The sequence below is a fragment of the Myotis davidii genome, unplaced genomic scaffold (genome assembly GCF_000327345.1).
Source record: "Myotis davidii unplaced genomic scaffold, ASM32734v1 scaffold291, whole genome shotgun sequence".
Lineage (NCBI taxonomy): Eukaryota > Metazoa > Chordata > Mammalia > Chiroptera > Vespertilionidae > Myotis > Myotis davidii.
In genome coordinates this window covers 166,328-191,300 of record NW_006283142.1, presented here as the reverse complement: position 1 = coordinate 191,300, position 24,973 = coordinate 166,328, and the positions used below count along the sequence as shown (strand labels likewise).

The following is a 24,973-nucleotide window of genomic DNA, read 5'->3' as shown; positions in this document are numbered from 1 at the left end:
CACATACCCAGTAGGGAGTGTGCAGGAGGCAGCTGATCAATATTTCTCTCTCATCGATGTTTCTAATTCTCTATCCCTCTCCCTTCCTCTCTGTAAAAAATCAATAAAATATATTTTAAAAGAATAAAAATAAAAATAGAAGAATATAATGAACCCCTACAGTATGTAGCCACCACCCAGCTTCAGTCATCATTTTGTGGCCAACTCTGTTTTGTTTATATTCTTCACTCCTCTCTGTACCCTCCTACCTACCTGATTTATTATGAAGCCCCCTACTCTCACTGGTTTAATTTGAAGTAAATCCCAGACATTTTTTGAAAGAATATATAGCAAAATTCTTAATCTTAAATATGCCTACTTACAGGGAAAAAATGACTCATCTCACATAAAGTCAGAGGAACAAAATAATCCTCTTGTTTAGATATTTTGTTCAGACAACTTGTTCAGATATGTTGGTGAGAATAAAAAAAAATGCTTTCCTAATTCTATCCAATAAGGTTTTTTGGCTCTTAATAGGGATTCTTTTGGAGAATATGTAGAAAATCAGTGCTCTAGAATATCATTGGATTAGAGAATGTTTCTAACTGTGTTCGGCTCCATTCTGTTCTTCAAAATATAATTAGCTTGTAAATTTGATACTGGTTTAAGAAGGTCTCTTAGAACCTTGGATCCTAGATAAGAACTGGCTAGTGTTATTGGCAGTTTAGAGGCTCTGGAAAAGAAATTGTGACACTTGTAGGGTCAAGACTGTAGCACTAGATAATCCCAAATGAAAAATATTTCACCTGCTTTGTTCCAGTTGTGTACCTTTCTCTTTAAACATTTCCCACATAACTATTTCAAAGAGAGCTCTGCTTCATTTTAAATTTTGGACCAATTGGCAATATTTAAACTATCCCATTTTGCCCATATGTAAGTCCTAATCATTACCTATCTGATCCCAAAACCCTGTCATCCTAGGTCCCAATAACAACTGCTCATAACATGGCTGGCTCATCAGACTCCTTTAGAGAACTACCTCATAAAGCCTATATATTTTCCTATTTTAAGAAATTGGTCTGACTTATTATATCTGGTACAAATGAGCTAGGAGCATCCAACACTGATTGTGTTAGCAAAACAGTTATTGAATCACAGCATTATATTGAAAAAGCTATTCCTTAACATAGAGGATCTCTGGAACATAAAATTTAGTAACAAAAAATTATTTTAATGTAATTGATTGGGAAACCAAACCAAAGACCCTGGATTTAACATCTCATCCACAAGAGACCAATCCAAGAAGGTTAGCAAGACTGCCTGGCTATCATATAATTATTTCATTATCAATTCTAGTGTTCCTTTGTAGACTCAAAAGATGAATGTCTTATTTTGACACTAAATATTAACGATTTTATTAAAACATGGAATTATTCATTATATTATTTAATTTAAAACTTATATTTACTATTTTATCCAATTATCAGCATGAAATACTTTATATTTTTTATTAAACAAAGCACTATAAAAATCCAATAAATTTAGTAATGGTGTGTGGTGGTGGAAAGATAACCTTGTAGAGAAGTTTTCTTACTTTCAAAAGAATTATGTCTACACATCTTTGTAGATTACAATAATGAGAAAGAAGTGAGAATGGCTTTTTGTTTAGGTAATCCAAATTGGGGGGTAAGATGAAAATTTTTAAACTTTATTTTGATCCTTTTGTACTGTTTGTGTTAAGAAAATGTATTACAGCCAAAACCAGTTTGACTCAGTGGATAGAGCGTCGGCCTGCGGACTGAAAGGTCCCGGGTTCGATTCCGGTCAAGGGCATGTACCTTGGTTGCGGGCACATCCCCAGTAGGAGATGTGCAGGAGGCAGCTGGTCGATGTTTCTCTCTCATTGTTGTTTCTGACTCTCTATCTCTCTCCCTTCCTCTCTGTAAAAAATCAATAAAATATATTTTTAAAAAAAGAAAATGTATTACAGTTAAAATACTATTACAGGGATGGGAAGAATGCTTTATGGAATCATATTTGCAATAAACGAGTTATGGAAATTAGAAGACTAGGTTTGTAAGACTAGGCTTTTAAATCAGAAACCTGCAACAACCAGAGGTCCAACTATGTTGAATTGTCACTAATAGTTCACATCAGGCCTTTTTGTTTTTTTCAGTTAGGGGGCTATTTTTAGTTCTAATATTCACATGATAGCAACTTCCTGACAAAAATGTATAGCTAAGCTAAAAACCTATCCTGCATGTTTCTTACGAGGACTTCCACGAAGAACATACAGATACTTCACATATTTTATTTAGACACTTAAATAACTTGTCTTGCATTTCTTGCAGTCTCCATTTTATTTGACATCTAAAGTGAAACATACTCGAATAGAAATTAAATAATAGGCATTTCTCACCTGACAACATTTTTGTTGTTGCAATTTTCAGAGAGAAGCTGTGCGAAAGTTGTGAGGGAAAAGAAATCACTACTATTTTTATTGATCTTAATCAGAAATTGGAAAAGAAATACATACATTTAAATTTATTAAGTGCAATAAGTACCTTGTCATGACAACTCCATTCAATCACTATGCTTAGATCAAGTAAGCCAATGACATGCTGACAGTTCTAATTTTCAAAAAGTTATGGTGGTAGTTTTCTATTAGGCTACTAAAAACCACCATTTATATCATATGTAATGGCTAGAAAATATGGCATAATTTTCTTACAGGTACATATATGAGTAGTTAGCAGAAGGGAAACTGCCCTGTTATTCCCACACCAAGGGAAAAAATGTAAGGACTATATAGCTCATGAAAAATATTAACACTTTCTATCACAAAATATTGATAAAATTGGAATTGTATCAATCCATATTATAGAGCTTGACCTTTTAGTCAAAGTATTAAGATAACAAAATAAGGCTTTAGTTTTGTATCAAAACCTATTTGAAAGTTATGAGCATTTAAAAGCATTTTTCTTATTATGGCTTGATTTAGTGTAGTGCCTCATCTGTTCCTATCTTAACATAGTATAATGAATAATTATTAAAGTATAATTATAAAACATGATAGGCTCTATACAGATATTTGCAGAGATATTTCAGTGCAAAACCTTATTTAAATGTAACCCATATATATTTGTTTCCTTAATCTATATTTTGTCAAATGCAAACATTTTAATTTTTGCTAATTCTTAACTTTAAGCAGAGGGCTTGAAATTAAGAAATTTCATTCCTATCTACTAATATACTTAGAAAATACTTTCATTCACTTTGTAAGGTCATTAGAACCTAATTAATCAACTAACTTCAAAGTTCAGTAAATACTCTACTATAAAAGCTCTTTCTCCCAAGTTAGATGCAGATATCAATAATTTGTTGTTTCTTTTTTACTTCTTAAGCCTTTATGCAATATTTCAATGTCACATTATATATTCTACTATAAAAATGTCTACTTTCTTTCTACCCACTACTACAATATATTGTTATGTTTTCAAGGAAGTGGGTGAGCTCATTTGGGGGATGATATGCTTTGAAAGAACAGATTTGCCAAGCCATTGATATGTACTTAGAACCATAATATTACAATGTGCAAATTAGTGGATTTATTTATTTAAAAAATATCCCACTTCCCTACTTAATGAAGCTAACCATCACCCTTGGTTTAGTTATGTCTCTAAGAGGTATAAATAGCATGTAATGAAGCAGCTCTTTTAGTCATAGGTTCAATGTGAGAAAAACAAATATATACTGTATAGACCAGTGATGGCGAACCTTTTGAGCTCAGTGTGTCAGCATTTTGAAAAACCCTAACTTCACTCTGGTGCCATGTCATATATAGATATTTTTAGACATTTGCAACCATAGTAAAACAAAGACTTATATTTTTGATATTTATTTTATATATTTAAATGCCATTTAACAAAGAAAAATCAACCAAAAAAATGAGTTTGTGTGTCACCTCTGACACACGTGTCATAGGTTCACCATCACTGGTATAGACCATGCACTAAACTTTAAAAAAAAATCCAATAGTTTTTTTGCCTATTTTTTTGGTAATAAACAGTATCAATCCTTGTAGCTGAATTGCATATCTAATATCAGAGAAGATCTTCTAGTGGAATAACTTGTAAAATCTCTGCCCCAACAAATTAATTCAGTATCTAGGAAGCATTCTATTGAAAAGTAGTGAATTATGTCCTATATTGACTGCTATGGAAGTTTAAATAAGTGATATATTGCTATATTAATACAAGAATGTAGATTCAGGCCTCGTAAATGGTTGGAGAAACTCATCTTCAGGACTAATTCATTCCATTTGATTCACTGGGTAGTGCCATGGTTCAAAATTTTGATTGGCCTTTTGTTATGGAAAAATTAAAGTACTGATGCAGACCCCAAAAAAACTTCTTCTGAATTTGAGAGTCATTCATGGCTAGAAAGGAAAAAAAAAAGTTAGTTTACAACTGGCTGATAATTGATTTTAGACATTGTTATGGTATGAACACAGTTTTGAAAAGTGATTTAAATTGATAGATATAAAACCAAATGAAATGCACTATGATTTTGTGGTGCTCTTTTATATGTATACTAGAGGCCCAGTGCACAAATCTTATATGGGGGGGGGGGTTCCTCAGCCTGGTCTGGACCCTTTCCAATTCAGGACCCCTTGGGGTATGTCCAACTGCCAGTTTAGACCCGATCCCACAGTCGGACATCCCTCTTGCAATCTGGGACCGCTGGCTCCTAATCGCTCACCTGTCTGCCTGCCTGATTGCCCCTAACCACTCTGCCTGCCTGCCTTATTGCCCCCAACTGCTCTCCCCTGCCGGCCTGATCACCCCTAACTGCCGCTGCCTTGGCCCCCGCCACTGTGGTTTTGTCTGGAAGCACGACAGGAAGATGTCCGGTTGACCCAGTCTAATTAGCATATTACCCTTTTATTAGTATAGATTTAATGATACAGTGGTTTGTCTAACTTTAGTCTAGGTATATATTTCAAATTATTTTAAGCATTAGGGAGGGAGGATTCAGTAGAGTTCTTCCTTGGTTTCATATTTAGAGGTTAAATATATCCAAATGTCTCTAACTGTTAATAAGTATAGATTTTGAACTCTCAGTATCTAGTCCTTTAAGATATCAGGTTTGGTATTTATTGCTACACATTTTTAATGGGGACCATCGTAATGAATACTATTTGACAGATCTTCACATTGATGTAACCCCTGGGGTACATATAGTTAGTAGCAGCAATTGCTTTTCAGTCTTAAATTTCAACATCAAATAACCTCTCAGTGACAAATTTTAAATCCTATACTGACTTTCCTTGCTGCTCATGTGGTTCTTGGGCTATCAGGTACCCTTTATTAGTTAACAAGTAGTAATTAGTAACTCTCAACTAATTAATAACCTAAGAAACACCTATGTCAAAGCTCAAATTATTTTTATTTTTGGGTTACTAAATGTTGATTGCTTTTATAGATGATAGACAACCACTTATACAAGATTAATGGCTTGATTGTAGTTAGAAAAGGGCTTCAAAGCTAAACAATTTTGAAATTTTTTTTAAAATTAAATAGTTGAGTTTGTTCGACCAAAAGGTAATTTTTAAAAGGAGTTATTTAATAGATGCTTAATTTTATTAACTCTACACCTGCAGTTATTTATTAACTATACAAATATAGTATTTTATTAACTATAAATCTGTGATTTTAAATTTTCTTCAAAAGGTTCTGCAATTGATATTTATATATTTATCTATTGTATTTTGTGGCATATTTAAGCATTTTAAGCCTTTTATTGAAGTATCATAAACATGTAGAAAAATGCACATATAAGTGTACAACTAAATGAATTTTCCCAAACTGAGCACATGCAGCCATCACACAGATAAAAAAAACAGCATGCTATTAATACCCTAGTAGTCTTCCTTATGCTCACTTCCAATAAGTACCCATCCTCAAGGATAACCACTGCCTGAGTTTAATAACCATAGGTTAGTGTTATCTGCTTTTAGTACCTAAGCAATTTTTAATAAAGCAAAGGCTGTCATTTTCACAGTGTTAAAGTCAGATACTGTAGTTTCCAAGCTAGGAATCTCAGCTTTTTTCTGTTCATTGTATTTGAGGAATATCATACATTCCCATTACTATCAATGGATTATTGTTACAACCACTTGGCAGTACTATAGGAGTATGTAATTAGAGAGAAAAAGAACCTCAAGGTCATTCTGTTGTGTTAGTAGGGTGTTTCAAACTCGGCACTATTAACACTTCAGGCTAGATAATTCTTTGTGGTGGGGGACTTTCCTGTACATTGTAGCACCCCTGGTCTTTACCCACCAGATACCAATAGTACTCAATCCCCAGTTGTGAAAGCAAAAAATGTCTCCAGCCCTGGCCAGTGTTGCTAAGTGGTTAGAACGTTGGTCCATGTACTAGTGTTTGATTCCCGGCCAAGAGCATGTACCTGGGTTACGGGTTTGCTCCTGCCCCTGGTCTGGGCTCTCACAGCCCTCCCTCCCTCCCTTCCACTCTCCCTGAAAAGCAATGGAAAAAATATCCTCTGATGAGGATTAACAACAATAACAAAAATGTCTCCAAACAGTGCTAAATGTCCCCTAAAGGGAAAAATTGCTGCAGGTAGAGAACCACTATGCTAGAAAAAATATATCCTTTGTTTGATGTTCATTACTTTAAAGGTTAATAGGTTAATAAGTAGAAAAGTTTTAGGAGAATAGCTTTCAGTCCTGCAGAAAAAGAGGGTTTTAGTAATTGTCCCCCTTACTAATTTATTGGACTACTATATATAGAAAGAGGCTAAGGTCTGTATCATCTTGTCATCCTGGAGAATGTTGTAGAAGGTAGATATTAGAATACATGACATTTAAAGTACTCTTCATCAATTTAACTATAACTATGGGATTTAAAGGTGGATAATCTTATAATCTAGTTAGAAAGACAGGCAGACCTTTTCTCTTTCAAATATTAAAAATTTAGAATCTACAGGACATATATGATTGCAAGTATTATTAAAACATGCTTCTCCATCTTCCATTCCCCTTCATAATCATCTATAATATTTCCTACCTGCTTCAGAAACAATAAGGTTTTTGGAAAATTTTAATAGAATCATTTCAATAACTCCTAAGGTGTGCAAGGAAATAAAACCCAATGTTAATTGTGTTCCTATTTGGGGTAAAATCATATCTAATTTATTACAGTTTAGATAATTAATTATAATGCTCCATGTATGAATCATTTCAAAGTTTATTATCTCTTACTATATATCAGTAAGGGAAATGTGGAAAAGTCTTAAGAGGAAAAAAAATTCTGTAACATTTTAGTTTATTCTGATATTTTACCAGAATTTTTAAAGGCTGTTATATATAAAGAATATACATGCATTTTAGTACTAATAGGACTAGATACACTAAAGTGAACTTACACAGGTCCATTTGTCTTCTGTTTTCTCAATCACAATTGTCTGTGTGTCACTACCTGGTGGTATATATTCATAGTCATCATACAGGAGTCCTAGGATTGGATATTGTGTCCTGTACCTACACAGAAAAAAAAGTTAGTTTACAAGATGCACATGAAAATAACTTTCATTCCTATGTAGTCACTCCTAGTTTGATTCCCCTTATTAAAATAATTTTTCTCTGCAAGACTTTGAACATTTTCTTTTTAAAAATCCCCTGTTAATGTACAAAGACTTACCACTATTATTTTTAAAAAGAGTAAGGGGAGGTACTTCTATTTCTGGAAATAATGGACCACAGGCAGATGAGAGAGTGATAAAAATGAAGGGAAGCAAATGACATAAGCCCTAAAAGTGCCTGGAGATTTCCTTGATCACAGCATAGGAAAAGGGAAGCCAAATAGATTCTAGCAGTTTCACCAAGTTGAGGTAACAAAATTTCAAGTAAAACATGCCAAAGCAGCCAGAATTTGTGGAGCAGAATAATAAACAGGAGAGAGATACATAGATGGAGAGAGGTCAGGAGACCTGTAGAGGGTTGACCACAAATCTTTTCGTGAGTACGGATCATTGTAGGCATGTGAAGACTTGGAAAAGAGCCACTGGAAAGGAGTAGTATGGAAATTCCTAGAGCTCACATAGTAATGGGAATAGTTTGTTCCACTAACCAGAATGGAAAAAACTAGTATGGGGAAAAACAAGCAGAGACTACAGGAGATTATTGCCTTAGTAGTGGGATGTCATTAGTCCTAGACTATATAGTTTGTTCTAATAGAGTTTAAAGGCAAGACTTGAAAGTATTAAACTATTTCCAAGTAACTTAACTTTATCTCAGAATAAAACCACAGAATGCTTAGTGATATAAAAATATTCAGAAATCCAGTATGAAAAATCACAATATATGGCATTCAATGAAAAATTAGTAAGCATGCAATGAAGCAGGGATATATGACTAATAATGAACAGAAAAATAAATTAGTAGAAACAGACCAAGAAATTGTAGATAAAAGAAACAAGTTGGCAAGGGAATATAAAATTTATACTAAAAAAAACAAAACAAAACAGAGGGAGGCATGAGCAATATGAGGAGAACAATGAAGGATATAAAGATTTACATTGAACTTATTTACATGAAAGTTACACTGTATGGGATTAACACCATTTTAGGCACTGCAGAAGAAAATACTGTTAAGTTGAAGACATCAAGAAAAATTAATCCAAAATGAAACATGAGAGTAAAAACACTGAAGAATATAGAATATGAGTTAGCTATGGAAAATATCAGGTTCGCTCAATGTGTGCAATTGAAGACCCACAGGATTGGCAGTAGACAAAAGTAACTGAAGAAATAATGAACAAATTGTTTCCAAAGTTTTTGAATACTACAAACACACAGATCCAAGAAGCTCAATGGACATCAAGGAAAAGACTGATGAAGAAAAAAACAGAGAAGCGCATTATTATCAAATTGTTGAAAACCAGTGATTGAGTTTCTTGCAGCCAGAGAAAAAAAGAACATTAAGAAGAAAATAATCATAAGATAAATAGCTAACTTCTTATCAAACAGTGAAAGTCAGAAGACAGTGGAATGACATCTTTAAAGTATTGATAGAAAAAATAATTATTGACTTACTATTCTATGCATAGTAAAAATAACTAAATAATGAAGGAATAATAAAGATGGTTTTCAGATATTAAAAAAAACAAACAAGAGAAGTCTTCACCAGCATGACAAGAAATGTTTAAGGAAGTCCTTCAGGCAGAGGGAAGATGATATCAGATAGAAATTTGGAGCTAAGCAAAAGAATGAATAGTAACAGAAAAAAAATGTGGGTAAATTTAAAACAAGATTGGATATTTTTCTTTTAATATTTCTTTAGAAATAATTGGCAATTAAAAGGAAAATTGTATTGGAAATTTATAATATAGGTAAAGGTAAATATATGTGTCAAAAATACCAAAAAGGCCCTAGCCAGTTTGGCTCAGTGGATAGAGTGTAGGCCTGTGGACTGAGGGGTCCCAGGTTCAATTCAGGTCAAGGGCACGTACCTCAGTTGCAGGTTCCTGCCCACCCTGACCCTGGTCAGGGCTCACGCAGGAGGCAACCAATCAATGTGTTTTTCTCACATCGATATTTCTCTCTGTCTTTCCCTCTCTCTAAAAATCAATGGAAAAATATCCTCGGGTGAGGATTAAAAAAAAAAAAACAACCCAAAAAGATCATGAAGGGAAATGGAAGTATAGTATTATAAAGTTTGTATGCTACATGTGATGAGGTATAATAATTTTATTTGAAGGTAGACTGTGATGAGATAAAAAATACTTTAATCCTTTACAATTATAAAAAAGAAGTATACCTAATAGGCTAATAAAATAGATAAAATGCAATAATAAAAAAAAATTAATTAATCTGAAAGGAAAAAAGAAAAGAGGAAAAGTAGAACAAAGGCAATATAGGACAAATAGAAAACAAATTGCCAGATGGTAAATTTAAACTCAAACATAATAATCACATTAAGTATAAATGGTCTATACTCCAATCAAAAGGCAAATATTGCAACTTAGGATAAAAACACTAACCTACAGGTGCCAGACACAAGGCTCAAAGCTGACTGGCTCGCTGACGAGCACTGCTATGGCTGCGCTAACCTCTTCTGATCAGGACTGACTGGACCAGGATGAGAGGGACTGGCAGGCAGTGTTGGACTGCCAGGTTTGGCCCGATCCCCACAGACTATGCTGAGGGACCTCACTGGTGCATGAATCCATGCACTCACTGGGCCTCTAGTTATTTATTTAAAAAAACTTTAAATATAAACAAATTAATAGAATAAACTAAAAAGAATAGAAACATTTATTATGCAATCTGTAATCAAAAGGAAGCTAGAGTAGTTATAATATCAAATGAAGTAGCCCTCAAACCAGGAAGCATAGAAATTCACTTAATAATGATACAGGTGTCGAATCATCCACAAGATACTACAGTCCTTAATTTTTATTCAATAGGACATAACAATCCTAAATGTTTGTGCACCACCTACTAGAATGTCAAAATACATGCAAAAAAAAAACCTGATGGAAATTAATGGAGAAATAAACAAATTCACATTATGAATCGGACATTTTGTCATGCCTTCTAAGATAATTGATATTAGAAGGAAACGGAAAGTCAGTTAAGATATAATGAACAACATAAACTGATGAACAAAAATAGACCCAGAGACAGAGAAGCATCAAATAGACTGTCAAACCTCAGAGGGGAGAAGAGGGCAGGCGGGGGGGGGGGGGGGAGGAGGAAACAAAGGAGGGGGGTGCTAAGAGATCAACCAAAGGACTTGTGTGCATACATATAAGCATAACCAATGGACACAGACCCTAGGGGGAATGAGGGAATGTGCTGGGAGGTGGGAGTGGCTGGGGAGAGGTCAATGGGGGAAAAAGGAGACATATGTAATACTTTAAACAATAAAGAATTTTAAAAAGATATAGAAGCTATGAACAATAGAATTGAGATAAGTAAAATTTATAAAATGCTCCATGTATCATCAATAGATTATACATTCTTTTCAAGAACATGGAACATTTACCAAGAGTCTATTCTGAGCCACAAAACAAGTTTCAATAAATTTAAAATGATTATAATGAATACAAGATATGTTCTCTGTCCATAATGAAAATAAATTAGGAATCAATAACATAAATATATCTAGAAAAGTCCCATAGATTTGGAAACTAAAGAATACAGTTCTGAATAACCCAAAAACAAAGCAAAAGGGAAATTTAAAAATATTTTGAACTGAATGCAAATGAAACTACAACTTAAAATTGGGGGATACAGCTAAAGCACTGGTTAAGTAGAAACTTGTAGCATTAAAAGCTTATATTAGCAATGGTCTAACCAATGTCCTATGTTTCCAGGTTAGAAACTAGAAAAGAGAAGATTAAGTGGAAAATATACATAAGAAAGAAAATAAAGATAAAATATCAATGAAATTTAAAATGGTAAAGCAGAAGAGGAAAAACAATTAAAACCTGGTTCTTTAAGAACATCAACAAAATTGATATAGCTCCAACCAAACCAATTATCAAAGAAAGAAATACACAATTTTCAAAAATAAGAAAGAGAAGTTATCGCCTCACATTTGTTATAATGGCTATTATCTAAAAGAAATAGCAAGTGTTGGTAGGATGTGGAGAAAAGGGAACTCTTGTGCACTATTTGTGGGAATGTAAACTGGTATAGCCAATGTGAAAAACAGTATCGCAGTGCCTCAAAAAATTAAAAATAGATCTACCATATGACACAGCAATTAATATATACACACACAAATGAACAGTGAAGTATTATACAGCCATAAATATGAAGGAAATCTTACAATTTATGACAGAATGGATGGATCTTGAGGACATTATGCATGGTGAAATAGGTCAGAGAAAGACAAATACCATATGATCTCACTTATACGTGGAATTTAAAAAACACACAAATAAATGAACTCACAGAAACAGAGAACAGATTGGTGGTAGCCAGAGGAGGGGGCTGAGGGGTAGACTCTGAAATGGGTGAAGATGGTATAAACTTCCAGTTATAAAATAAGTAAGTCCTGGGGATATGATGTACAGCATGGCGACTATAGTTAATAAAAGTATTATATATTTGAAAGTTGCTAAAAAAGTAGATCTTAAAATTTCTTATCTTGCCCAGCCGTGTGGCTCAATGGTTGCAAGTCAACCCAGGAACCAGAGGTCAGTGGTTTGATTCCTGGTCAGAGCACATGCCCAGGTTGCAGGCTTGATCCCCAGTAGGGGCATGCAGGAGGCAGCAGATTGTTGATGCTTCTCTTTCATCGATGTTTCTATCTCTCTATCCCTTTCCCTTCCTCTCTCTCTAAAAATCAATAAAAACATATTTTAAAAATGTCTTATCTCAAGAAAAAAATTTATAACTGTGTGGTGAAAGATGCTAACTAGACTTAGATTTATACATTTTGTAGTATACTGTATATGTCCACACAAATCTGTAATGGCCCCCAATTTTAAACAGCCCTAATGTCCATAAATTGATAAGTGGATAATAAAATGTTGTATATTCATTAGATGGGATATTATTTAGTAACAAAAAGCAATGAAGTACTGACACATGCTAAAATATGGTTGAATCTAGAAAAATTATGCAAAGTGAAAGAATACAGTCACAAAATACCACATTTTGTATCATTCCATTTATATGAAATATCCAAAATAGACTTTTGCTGAAACTATCCTATATAATAAAAGGCTAATATGCAAATAGATTGAACAGTGGAACAACTGGAACAACTGAACAACCGAACAACTGGTCACTATGACACGTGCTGACCACCAGGGAGTGTGTGCAGAAAATGGCGGGTGTCGGCCATGGCGGGATGGTGGAGCAAGTGAGCAAGGGTACCAGGCCAAGGCGGGGCGCTGGTTGCTGTCATCGGGGCATCTGGTTGTTACTGAAAATTCTTTGCTCCCCGCGTGCTGCGGCCCTTCCTGGTACTCGCACCTGCTGCCGGCACTGGCTCCGCTCACCCCCACTGTTAGCACTGGAGCCACCACTTGCACCTGTTGCTGGCGCCCACCACTGGTCCCTATCGCTCGGCGCCGTCAGTGGGTGCGAGCGGCAGCTGCTGGCCCTGATCGCCCCTGAGGGCTTCTCCACCTCCCCCTCCACCTGAGGGGTGATTGGGGTAGCAGCAGCCACTCACACTCACTGACGGCACCGGCCCCACTTGCACCCACTGCTGGCGCCAGCCCCAATCTCTCCACACTGTCAGCGGGTGTGAGCGGGGCCGGCACCGTCAGTGTGTGGGAAAGGTGACGGTGGGAGCGGGGCTGCAGACAGACAGGGGATGAGAGGGGGGGGCAAGGCCAGGTGGGGCATAGAGGATGGTCGAGACCTGCCCCTGTGCCCACTGCAGCCTCGTGCCCCCAGTTTCTTGCAAGGTGCACGAATTCGTGCAGTAGGCCCCTAGTTTATATATATAAAACCCCAATATGCAAATAGACTAAACGGCCGAACAACCGAATAATTGGTCGCTATGATGTATGCTGACCACCAGGGGGCGTACGTGGAACATGGCGGGCTTCAGCAGCAAGCGGCAGAGTGCGGAACATGGTGGGTGTAGGCTGCAGTGGGATGGTGGAGCAGGTGAGCTGGGGCTTCAGACCAAGACAGGGTGCTGGTCACTGTCATCGGGGCAAGCCTCTGGTGGTTACTGAAAATTCTTTGCTCCCATGCGCCATGGTCCTGCCTGGCACTTGCACCTGCTGCCAGTGCCAGCCCTGCTTGCACCCGTTGCCAGTGCCCCTCACTGGCCCCGACCACTCGGCACTGTCAGCAGGTGCAAGTGGTGGTTGCTGGCCCCGATCAGCCCTGAGGGCTTCTCCACCTCCCCCTGCTCCTGAGGGGCAATCGGGACAGCAGCCGCTGCTCACACCTGCTGCTGGTGCTGGCCCCAAACACTCTGTGTCGTCAGCGGGTGTGAACGGGGCCAGTACCATCAGCACATGGGAGTGGCAGTTGTGGGAGTGGGGCTGCCAGCAGAGAGGGAACCAGGGGTCGTGGCAGGAGAGGCCAAGACCCACCCCTGTGCCTGCTGCAGCCTTGTGGCCCACAGTTCCTTTCAAGGTGCACGATTTCATGCACTGGGCCCCTAGTTTATTCATAAAGGATCAGTTTCTATTTTGTTATGCTAAATTGTTGGGATGTATGCTATGGTCATATTGCTACTATGAGGGAAGACACTGCCTAAGAAGCACATCTACACAGGAAAGAGCATAGCCAAGACAGAGAAAGATTTTGAAAATGTATTTTCAACACAAGAATCCATGTAAACACCAAGCAATACCAATTAAATGAATTAGCTAACTTCCAGTTTAAGTTGGTTTTCTGGCATGTGCAACTGAAAGAGTTCTGACTCATATAGTTTGTTAAACAATCAATTATTTTCTTTTCACTTCCATTGGACTTAATATGTTGTAAATACAGGAAAGGTGTTCTACAGAATTTTATTGACCATAATAGTGATGTCTTTTTGTGAATATTTACTCTTTAGTAGAATTACTGTCCTGCAGAAGACATCAAACTCTGTCTAGGGATACAGAGATAGATAGATTAGGAAAGTGATAGATAGATAGATAGATAGATAGATAGATAGATAGATAGATAGATGATATATAGAGATAGGGATATGCATATATAATTTATATATAAATTATAATGCTATAACTTGGATTATAAATAACCAAAGTCATATTAAAATACATTACTTTTTAGTAGTAATTGTTGTCCTTCCACCACTGGAGAGTTGGTTATGAGATGAATATATTTCTTGTCTCAACTTCGAGAGTTCCTTACAAATAAAAGGTAGTATAATCATTTGAAAACAGTAGAAACATGAGGTAAGAAGTATGTTCAATCATTTAACAAGGTTACTAAGAATAATTACTTGTTTTTCTTCCTTGTTAACCTTTAGGTCAAATGTTTTAATCCCATTTGTTGAATACTACAGATTCTTGCTTTATGGTACCCAATAAGGTACATTATATATCTATGTAGCAATCCACTAACTGGTAGAGGATTTCTATATTTGAGGGATAACATGAGATTGAATGGACATAGGTCTCAAGATGATGTGAAAGTTTTTTCCTAAAATGCTTGACTAGTATAGCCATAAGAGAAAGCACTGAAACTTCAATATGGAAGCAGGTATTGTTTTCTAATGATAGTGAATCACTGAACGTTACTACAAGTACCATTTGTTCAATAACAGCAATACAACATTACCCACCATTTTTGGTAGTTCCTTCCTTTGATACTGATTTTATAACAGATCCTGGCTATATGCTACAGATACAGAGAAAAATATAATACAGTCCTTTGCTGAAGCAACTAATAATCTAGTAAGGAGCTCACAGTCTTATGGAAGTTTTATTGCTAATGAGATAATAAAATCAAAGTCTTAAAAACATTAAAACGCACAGTGCCACTTATTTGTGCTTCAATTCTAGCTTTCATTTGAATTATTTCTCCTGAAGTATGAATTTTCTACCTCTTTGCACTCACATTCTACTTCATGAATAAAGTGAGTCTTAGAAATGTGTTCTCCTCTAATGCATGGGAAATATTTATCCTACAGGACTGAGTTGCATTGTTCCTTGGTACCTTATCCCTTCCTTTCTTACCTCTGACTGACGCTTTATAAGGGAATCCTTCTCTTCCAGCAAGCTTGTCAGTTCATGAATCTTGAATTGGAAATCACTGCAACTTCCTTCTCTTTTTGAAACATCTTTTTGATACTGATTTAATTGAGTCTAATAATTTAAAAAGAAATAACAATGATTATAATTCTCATTTGCAAAATAGGTAACTGAATTCTAGAGAGGTTAAGTGACATAAAGCCAGATAGCTAGCTATGATATGAAAAACTTTATGAATATAAAATATGAATTGAAATGCAAATTAGAAATTTCTCATCTTTATAAAAGTGCCTTTGCTATTTAGGGCTAGGCATTATGTAGGTAGCATTCTTAGGCTACAATTATTAAAATAAAGCTTTAGATTCCTTCAAATTATAATTAAGGAAAACTCAATAATAATAATGAATATTATATCATGATCTGCAATTCACAAAATATTCCTCCTGCATGACTTATCTCAATTCTCACAGCAGCCCTGTGAAATAAGTATTGTTATAATACTTATTTACAAAACAGAGAGATGAGATCCAGAGAGGTTAAATGACATAGTTATACAGCTAATAAGAAACATAGCTGCAACTAACTCTAATACAGATCTACAGACTCCAAATCCTGCCCATTTTCCTCTTTAGTATATAATGTCTGCATAGATGGTTATTAGGTTGAAGTGTTATTAGTAATGCGGAGATGAAAAAGAAACTAGTGGAAGAAATTTGCTAGAAAAATCACTAGACTTGTGAACAAATTATATTTTGTTTCATTTTTTATTTTTGGTCAGGATTGTACAGTGATATTTGGAGAAAAAGACCTGTGGTCAGTTTTTCTATTAAAATATTTAAGTATATTTAGCTACATTTAGGAATCACTAAATTAAGAGTTAGTCAATGTGACCTAAAATTACAAGATAAGGTAATGTATACTTATTCTCACAAATATCATAATACTTTTATGCCAATTACACATACATAATTCAACACTACTTTTATGCTTGTGCTTAACAAGGGTCTTGCTATGTATCATTCCTCAAAGTGAAGTGAGGATTTTTATGAATCCAACTGTGGCTTTGCTAGTTAATCTCAAATGTTGCTCTTGCCTGCATAAGCATGCTGTAGGCAAGCTCACACAGTGTCCTGTCTTCCTGCTATCGAATAAAAAATAGATAAAAATTAAAAACAAAAAGCTTAAATTTAATATATTTTTATTTCCTAGAGGAGATTAAGCTAAATTAGAGAACAATTTAGCAATGTTCTATACACAGTGATATGTATTTAAACAAAAGATTCTATGGCATATTATTAAAACTCTACCTTCACTTGATTTTTCCTTGTAGCTTTCAATGTGAAACCATCATTATTTTATTAGAAATGTTGTGCTGACTTGTGTATTTATGTAGTGTAGCATCAACTTACCCTTAGGTTACAGATCTCTCTATCTTTCTCCATTCTTAAGTTTTTTAGCATCTCCTTGTAATGGTTGCCAATCTCATCCATTTTAGCCTGTAGCATAGGGCCTGTGCATGTCTCAGAAACCTACCCAAGACAAGATAACTTTCTGTAATTGGATTGTTATGAAGGAAATATATATTATATTACAAGGTTTATTACATTAAAATCACATGATTAAATAAAAAACTGAAATAATGAGAGCATTTTTTAGGAATTACATTATACAGCCCAAATGGCAGTGAGATAAGACCTAACTGCACACAAGAACATCAGAAAGCAGTCCATGTATTTTCTCAAAATGAATAGGATTATATCTATATATGTATACATATATACACATATATACATATATATACATATATATAATATACACAATATAATTACAAATATATATAATATATATGTTTGCCAATGCTAACATCACAATAGTATAACTAAGGTAATAACATATATTTAGAACAAAGTTTTAATACCTGAATTCTAAGATTTTTATTCTCTTGTTCTAAATTATGTTTACAGTATTCCAGCTCTTTTAATCTGTATTCTATGTCTGATAGTGTATGTCGAAGAGAGAGATTGCTTTCTTCCAATGCTTGGCATTTCGAAGTTGAGTCTTGAAGTCCTTGCTGTAAAGAAGATACAAGTAAATAAGACAAATGGTTTCTACTTTGGGGGAAAAAGTGCTCTTTTAGTTTATTAATTCTATTAAATAAAGCAAATATTTTTCCATGCCTCATTTTCTTAAATATTGGTCCTTAAATTGTCAGTTAAATCAGCCATGTAAAATACTAGATTCTTGCCCTTATTCTGGCTTATCTGTCTTGAGTGAGAAGGAATCAAGACTAGATGAAGTTTCGTTGTACCAATTTAGCAATCTCACACTTGCTACTCTTTGACAGTGCTCTATACCCTGCCTACTAGAAGACACCAAAAATAACCATATGCCTAATTAATTATGTGACAAATGGAAGCTGTATGAAAATTTGGGACTGTCATGGGAGTAAAGATTAGGAAGGGATTAGCCTTAGAGACTCATTACAATTTCCTAGGAATCAACTCTGCTCAGACATCTGGAAAACACTTCTAGAGTTGACTCTTTCATTTATTCATTGAACACGTGTTAAGATCTACAAAAACGAAACAAAAAAAAACAAAAACCCAATGATTTTATGACACATTGTAGATTAAATCAATGAGTGAACTTGGGTTTTCAATATTTATGCAGTTCTTGTCACCCACCAGCATAGGTAAATGTGGACTGTATAAACTTTATATCTAAAATACATATGGTTATCTTTTTCTGAGAGGCTTTTTAGTCATTAGAAATAGCCAAATCTATTCAATTCTTATAGGAACAAATCATTCCGTCATATTTTAATTGTGTCTGGATCCGTGGTCGGCAAACTGTGGCTCGCAAGCCACATGCGGCTCTTTGGCCCCTTGAGTGTGGCTCTTCCTAAGCCTTAGGAGTACCCTAATTAAGTTAATAACAATGTACCTACCTACATAGTTTAAGTTTAAAAAATTTGGCTCTCAAAAGAAATTTCAATTGTTGTACTGTTGATATTTGGCTCTGTTGACTAATGGGTTTGCCAACCACTGGCTGGATTGCTCTCAGAGCGCCAATGTGTTAGTAAGTATGCATAGGAAAAGGCTTCAGTCTAGTTTATCATCAACAAAAATGTCAAATTACCTGCTGCTGACGGTTATTTGCTCTCACTGATGCCAAGAGATCTTCATATTCTTTTATTTGAGTTTCTTTGAAAACCAAGTCTTTTTCAAGTCTTAACTTGTCATTTTCCAGCGACTAAAATAAAATTATATGTTATGATTCAAAATTAAAAAAAAACCTTTTCCAAGTTACATAATACAAAGACTTATTTACATTGCATGTTTAAATAAATACTTTTCATTTGTAGTTGCTTAATAAGCAGAATTCTTAAAAGTTAAGCAAAATATACATACAACAGTATTAAAACTTTAAAAACCTGCGTATTGAAAGAGACAACTTGATGGATTGGGTAATTCAAAGTGCAATGAAACAGAAACTTCTGAATGATTTTAATGTTTTGCCTTAATCTAAAAAGAATTCTTGTTAATCCTAGCAGGTGGTGAATTTTCAAAGTAGAATCTAAATGTTTTTGTTGGAACCCAGAAACAAAAAATTCCACTCCAAAGTCCTCAAGCAGTTATTCATCGTATGAAAAGCATTATGAATGTACCTAGCTGATGGCACCAAGAACACAAATTAAAATAAAAAAGGCTAAATGCTTGAAAAAAAAAGTTTTCAAGTATTCAAAGAAATTCATAGTATGCTTTATTATTACAGAAAATGGGGAAATTCCCATTCAATGAGTCAGATTATTCTAATTTTACAAGCTACACCCTTGCTTTAAGCTGTAAATTACTTTAGTGGTAAACTAATTAATAAGTGCATTCCCAACTTTTTTTCCTTTTTAGTGGGGCAATTCTTTTTTCCTCTCAGGCTCAGTTAAGTGTTTCAGGAAAATAACTACATTTGGGTAAGTACAATGTTGTGTTCTACTAAATTTTTAAAAGGTAGACTGAGTGCCTTGACTTCTATGTTAGGAAGGTGGGAACTAGAAAAACTTTGGGGGAAAATAATCAAAATAAATGTTACTGTCAAGTCATTTTGAAGATGTCCAAGCTCCTCCCGAATGTTGCTGAATGTGGACAGCACTAACCGGAGTGATTTATCCGACATACCCCTCATCTGGAGGAAGAAAACAATTAATAATTTATTTTTACTAGCATTTAAAAATAAGCAATATCAGTCATAGTGATCTTAGTTTTCTTTTCTTATAAGCAAACTTATTAACATTTTTATTTTTGATATGGCAATATTGTTAATAACATGTATAAATAATTCAAGCAAGTCTCCTGAAGCAATCATAGCTATGTAATTAGAACAGGGTCTATTATTTTTTCCATGATGAAGTATCACCCTCTTCACAAGACAGAAATTTTTCAGAAAATTCTCAAATTTACTTTTATTCTTTATTTAAAGGTTAGAAAAGATTAGGCAAGTCAACCTTCAAATAATAAAATACACCTTCTTAAGTGTGCTGCAAAATGCATGGATTTTGTCTTAAGATGAGAAGAAAATAATACTAGATAAGTTTAACCTTAAAGTATAGAAACATCTCGAATTTTAAAGAAGTGGGAGAAAAGCCCTTTTACAAGGAGAAATTACTTTCTTCAAAGGAAAAAAATGTTTAATGAAATTGTCATTTCTGGAAAGATGACATAGAAATACTTTTCCCTGTTTTTCCTGCTAAGTGTAACTAGCCCTGGCTGTTATGTATAAAAAGACCCTGAAACAAGAAAAAAAAGAAGCCTGGTTAGGAACATTGGGACCTGAAGAATGACACAGAAGTGAGTTCCTGGGTTTTCTTTTTGCTTCATATATCACAGATTGGTTTTGTGGAAATCAATAGCTCAGAAACACAAATGGGTACAAATAACAAAAGTCCCTAGGACAGCCTGCTCTCTGTAGCCAACGGCCCATGAAAAGGGCAGTCTAGCGAGGTGAAGAACTTTTAAATAATAATCACTCTACTCTAGCTAAATACCATAGAAAAAACCCTACAACTCTACTCCTACCCAAACCATCAAAAGCCAGGAAGAAAACCTACATTTTCCCCCTCACCAGGCCTTAAAAAGGTGCAACACCGCCCACCAGATTGGTGTGAGAAAAAGTAGGGTGGAAAGATGAAACTTTCATCCCCACTGGGCAAAGATGAGATCATAAGCACTGTGGTATCAATTAAGACTATGCAAGGAACCTAGGCTCTCACCTTATTCAGAAGTAATGAGATACTGCTCCACCTCCTTTCTAGGGTGATGTCTGAGGATGCTTAGTGGAGAGTAAAGAAATGATACCACTCAACTTGCAGTGTCAGTGGAAGCCAAGTGGGAACAGTGATGAGGTACTCTTTCCTACTTATACCAGGTCCTAAAAAGGTGGGTGCCTAGTAGAGGGTCACAATTCTTACCCATGTTCTGGAGGAACAGGAAGCAAATTTCCTGATCAGTGTCAACAAAGACTAAGTGGGCACTTGGACTTCCAGCCCCAACTGGCAGTAACAGACAGTACCCTCACTTCCCCTGTTGTTTCAATATCAGAGGAAGCCTGCTACTACAGAAGATTTTAAAAAGATCCAAAGATATAATACCAAAATGTCCAAGTTTCAATTTTAAACAATCACTCCTCATGCCAAGAATCAGGAAAATCTCAAGTTGATAAGAAAAAAAATCTAATAGATGTCAACATCAAGATAACAGAAATGTTAGACTTGTCTAAAAAGAATTTGAAAACAAACATCATAACAATGCTTCAACAAGAAATGACAAGCTTAACACAAATAAAAATTAGAAAGTCTCAGCAATAAAATAAAAAATTAGAAAAGAAATAGAAGATATAAATAATAAATGAATGGAAATTTTAGAATTGAAGAGCTCAGTAACTAAAAAATAAAAACCTCAGTGGATGGACTAAAAGGGAAATACAGAGCAAAGAATCAGCAAACTCAAAGGTAGAACAATAGGAATTGTTACTTAATCTGAACACAGATTTAAAAACTTTGAATAAAGCCTCAGAGACCTGTGGGAGCATAAAACATATCTAATATTCATGTCATCAAAGTCCTAGAAAGAAAGAAGAAAGGGTGGAGCTGAAAACATATTTGAAGAAATAATGACTGAAAACCTCCCAAAATTAGCAAAAGCCAAAAACATACATATTCAAGAAGCTGAGAAAAGTCCAAATACAATAAATCCAAAGAAATCCATGCCCAGATAAATCGGTCAGATTTCTTAAAACAAAAGTTAAACTTAAAATCTTGGAAGCTATATAATTTTATTAATCAATGTCACCCCAATAAAATATATTGAAAGAAAATAAAATTATATGTCATAATTTGTGGGACACAGCTAAAGCAATGATGACAGGATATTTATAGCACTAAATGCTTGCCAGAGGGAAATGGGTGAGGGGTAAAGAGGGTCAAATATATGGTGATGAAAGATGATTTGACTTTGGGTAATGGGCACACAGTACAATATATAGATCTTGTGTCATAGAAATATACACCTGACACCTATATGATTCTATTAACCAATGTCACCCCGATATTTTTTATAAAGAACATAGGAAAGGTCTCAAATCAATAATTTAACTTCCTATATCAAGATATTGGACACAAAAGAGCAAAATAAAGCAAAAGCAAGCAAAGGAAGTTAATAATACAGACAAGAGCAAAAATCAATTGAAGCATAAATAGGAAAATAGTAGAAGAGATCAATAAAACTAAAACTTAGTTATTTCGGAAAAAAGTCAATAAGCATGATAAACCTCCAGCAAGACTGACAAAAAAGGGAAAAGACACAAATTACTAGTATCAGCAATGAAAAAAGGGATAGTAATACAGACCCTGCAGACATCAAGAGGATAATAATACTGTGAACAACTATAATAATATAAATTTGACAATTTAGATGAAATGGACTATTTTCTTGACAATCATACTACTCAACCAATATGAAACAGATCATTTGAATAGACCTATAACTGTTAAGGCATTGAATTTAGAGTTTTAAAAACTCCTGCCAAACAAATATTTGGGTCCAGATATTTTCATAGAAGGATTCTACCAAATGTTTGAAAAAAGAGAGAACCCAGAAATTGACCCAAATCATTATGTTCAATTAATATTTGACAAAGGAGGCAAGAGCATACAATGGAGTCAAGACAGTCTCTTCAATAAATGGTGTTGGGAAAATTGGACAGGTAAATGCAAAAACTTAAACCAGACCACCAACTTACATCATACAGAAGAATAAACAGTAAATAGATAAAATACTTAAATGTAAGTCATGAAACAGTAAAAATCTTAGAAGAAGCCATAGGCAGCAAAATAGCAGACATAGGTCGTAGCACTAGCTTTACCAATATAGCTCCTAAGGCAATGGAAACTAAGGAGAAAATAAACAAATGGGACTACATAAAAATAAAAAGCTTCTGCACATCCTAAGAAACCATCAACAAAGTGAAAAGAGAGCCACTGCATAGGAGAACATATTTGCCAATGACATACTAGCATCTGATATAAGGAACTAATTTCCAAAATATATAAGGAACTCATACAACTTTAAAAAAGGAAGACAAACAATCCAATCAAAAATAGGCAAAGGATCTAAAATAGACTCTTCTCCAAAGTGGACATACAGAAATCCAAGAGACATATGAAAAAAATGCTCAAAGTCACTAAGTATCTGGGAGATGCAAATTAAAACAACAATGAGGTATCACCCCAAACCTATCAGAATGGCTATCATCAACAAATCAACAAATGACAAGTGCTGGCGAGGATGTGGAGAAAAAGGAACCCTCCTGCACTGTTGGTGGGAATGCAGACTGGTGCAGCCACTGTGGAAAACAGTATGGAGTTTCCTTAAAAAGTTAAAAATGGAACTGCCATTTAACCTAGTGATCCCTATTCTAGGAGTATTATATTCTAAGAAACTCAAAACACCAATCAGAAAGGACATATGCACCCCTATGTTCATAGCAGCACAATTTCTAATAGCTAAGATTTGGAAACAGCCTAAGTGCCCATCAGCAGATGAATGGATTAGAAAACTATGGTACATCTACACAATGGAATACTACACTGCTGTAAAAAGAAGGAACTCTTACCATTCACAACAGCATGGATGGACATAGAGAGTATTATGCTAAGGGAAATAAGCCAGTTAGAGAAAGATAAATATCACATGACCTCACTCATTTGTGGAATATAATGAACAACATACACTGATGAACAAAAATAAATCCAGAGACAGAGAAGCATCAAACAGACCCTCAAACCTCAGAAGGAAGGCAAGGGAGCGGGAGGGGTAAAAGATCAACCAAAGGACTTGTATGCATCTATATAAGCTTAACCAATGGACACAGACAGTAGGGAGATGAGGGCATGTGCTGGGGGTGGGCATAGCTGGGTAGAGGTCAATGGGAGAAAAAGATATGTGTAACACTTAATCAATAAAGAATAAAAAAAGAAAGAATATGTGCACCCCTATGCTCATAGCAGTGCAATTTACAATAGCTATGATTTGTAAACAGCTTAAGTGCCCATCAGCAGATGAGTGGATAAAAAAAGCTGTGGTACATTTGGAATACTATGCAGCTACAAAAAAGAAAGAACTCTTACCATTTGCAACAGCATGAATGGACCTGGAGAGTATTATGCTAAGTGATATAAGCCAGTCAGAGAAAGATAAGTGTTATATGATCTCAACTCATATATGAAATCTAATAAACCAAATAAACTGATGATCAAAAATAGACCCAGAGTCATAGAAGCATGTAACTGACTGGTGAATTTCAGAGGGAAGGTGGAGTTAGTGGGTGGGGAGTGATTTACTGGGGAACTTATATGCATAAATGGACACAGACAATAGAGTGGTTAAGGCCTGGGAGGGGTGGGTGTGGGGTGGAGGAGGTCAATGGAAAAACAAACAAATGAACATCTGTAATACTTTCAACAATAAATAAAAAATAAATAAATAGAAGAAGACTTGATACCAAGTCTATAACTATCTTCCAGGAATAGAAAAGGAAGAACCCCTCCGCATTTCATTTTATGAAGCTAGTTTTATTATTATCCTGACGACAAAACTAAAGATAATACAGGAAAGGAAAACTACAGACCAATGTCTCTCATAATCTTAGATGCAAAAATTCATAGGAGTTTGGGTTGTTTTTTTTTTTTTCAGAGATAAATTATAAATGCACTTTAGATGAGCATCCCACCTCC

At 35.0% G+C, this 24,973-nt stretch overlaps 1 protein-coding gene across 3 annotated transcripts in view; it reads right to left on the bottom strand.

Moving 5' to 3' along the window:
• Positions 1-3,974: 3,974 nt before the first annotated feature.
• The window catches only part of POF1B (premature ovarian failure, 1B), a 72,801-nt gene continuing 51,802 nt past the window's right edge, over positions 3,975-24,973 (bottom strand). For 2 of the 3 annotated variants that reach the window (XM_015562916.1, XM_015562919.1), the window contains 8 exons: positions 19,777-19,869; positions 18,829-18,942; positions 17,609-17,761; positions 17,100-17,219; positions 15,676-15,804; positions 14,761-14,843; positions 7,429-7,543; positions 3,975-4,417 (listed from right to left, as the gene is read on the bottom strand). In XM_015562916.1, coding sequence (XP_015418402.1) covers positions 4,412-4,417; positions 7,429-7,543; positions 14,761-14,843; positions 15,676-15,804; positions 17,100-17,219; positions 17,609-17,761; positions 18,829-18,942; positions 19,777-19,869 — 813 coding nt within the window. In that variant the 3' untranslated portion in view covers positions 3,975-4,411. Of the gene's footprint in view, positions 4,418-7,413; positions 7,544-14,760; positions 14,844-15,675; positions 15,805-17,099; positions 17,220-17,608; positions 17,762-18,828; positions 18,943-19,776; positions 19,870-24,973 lie in introns of those variants that run through there. The other variant, XM_006753460.2, reaches the window with a different exon arrangement.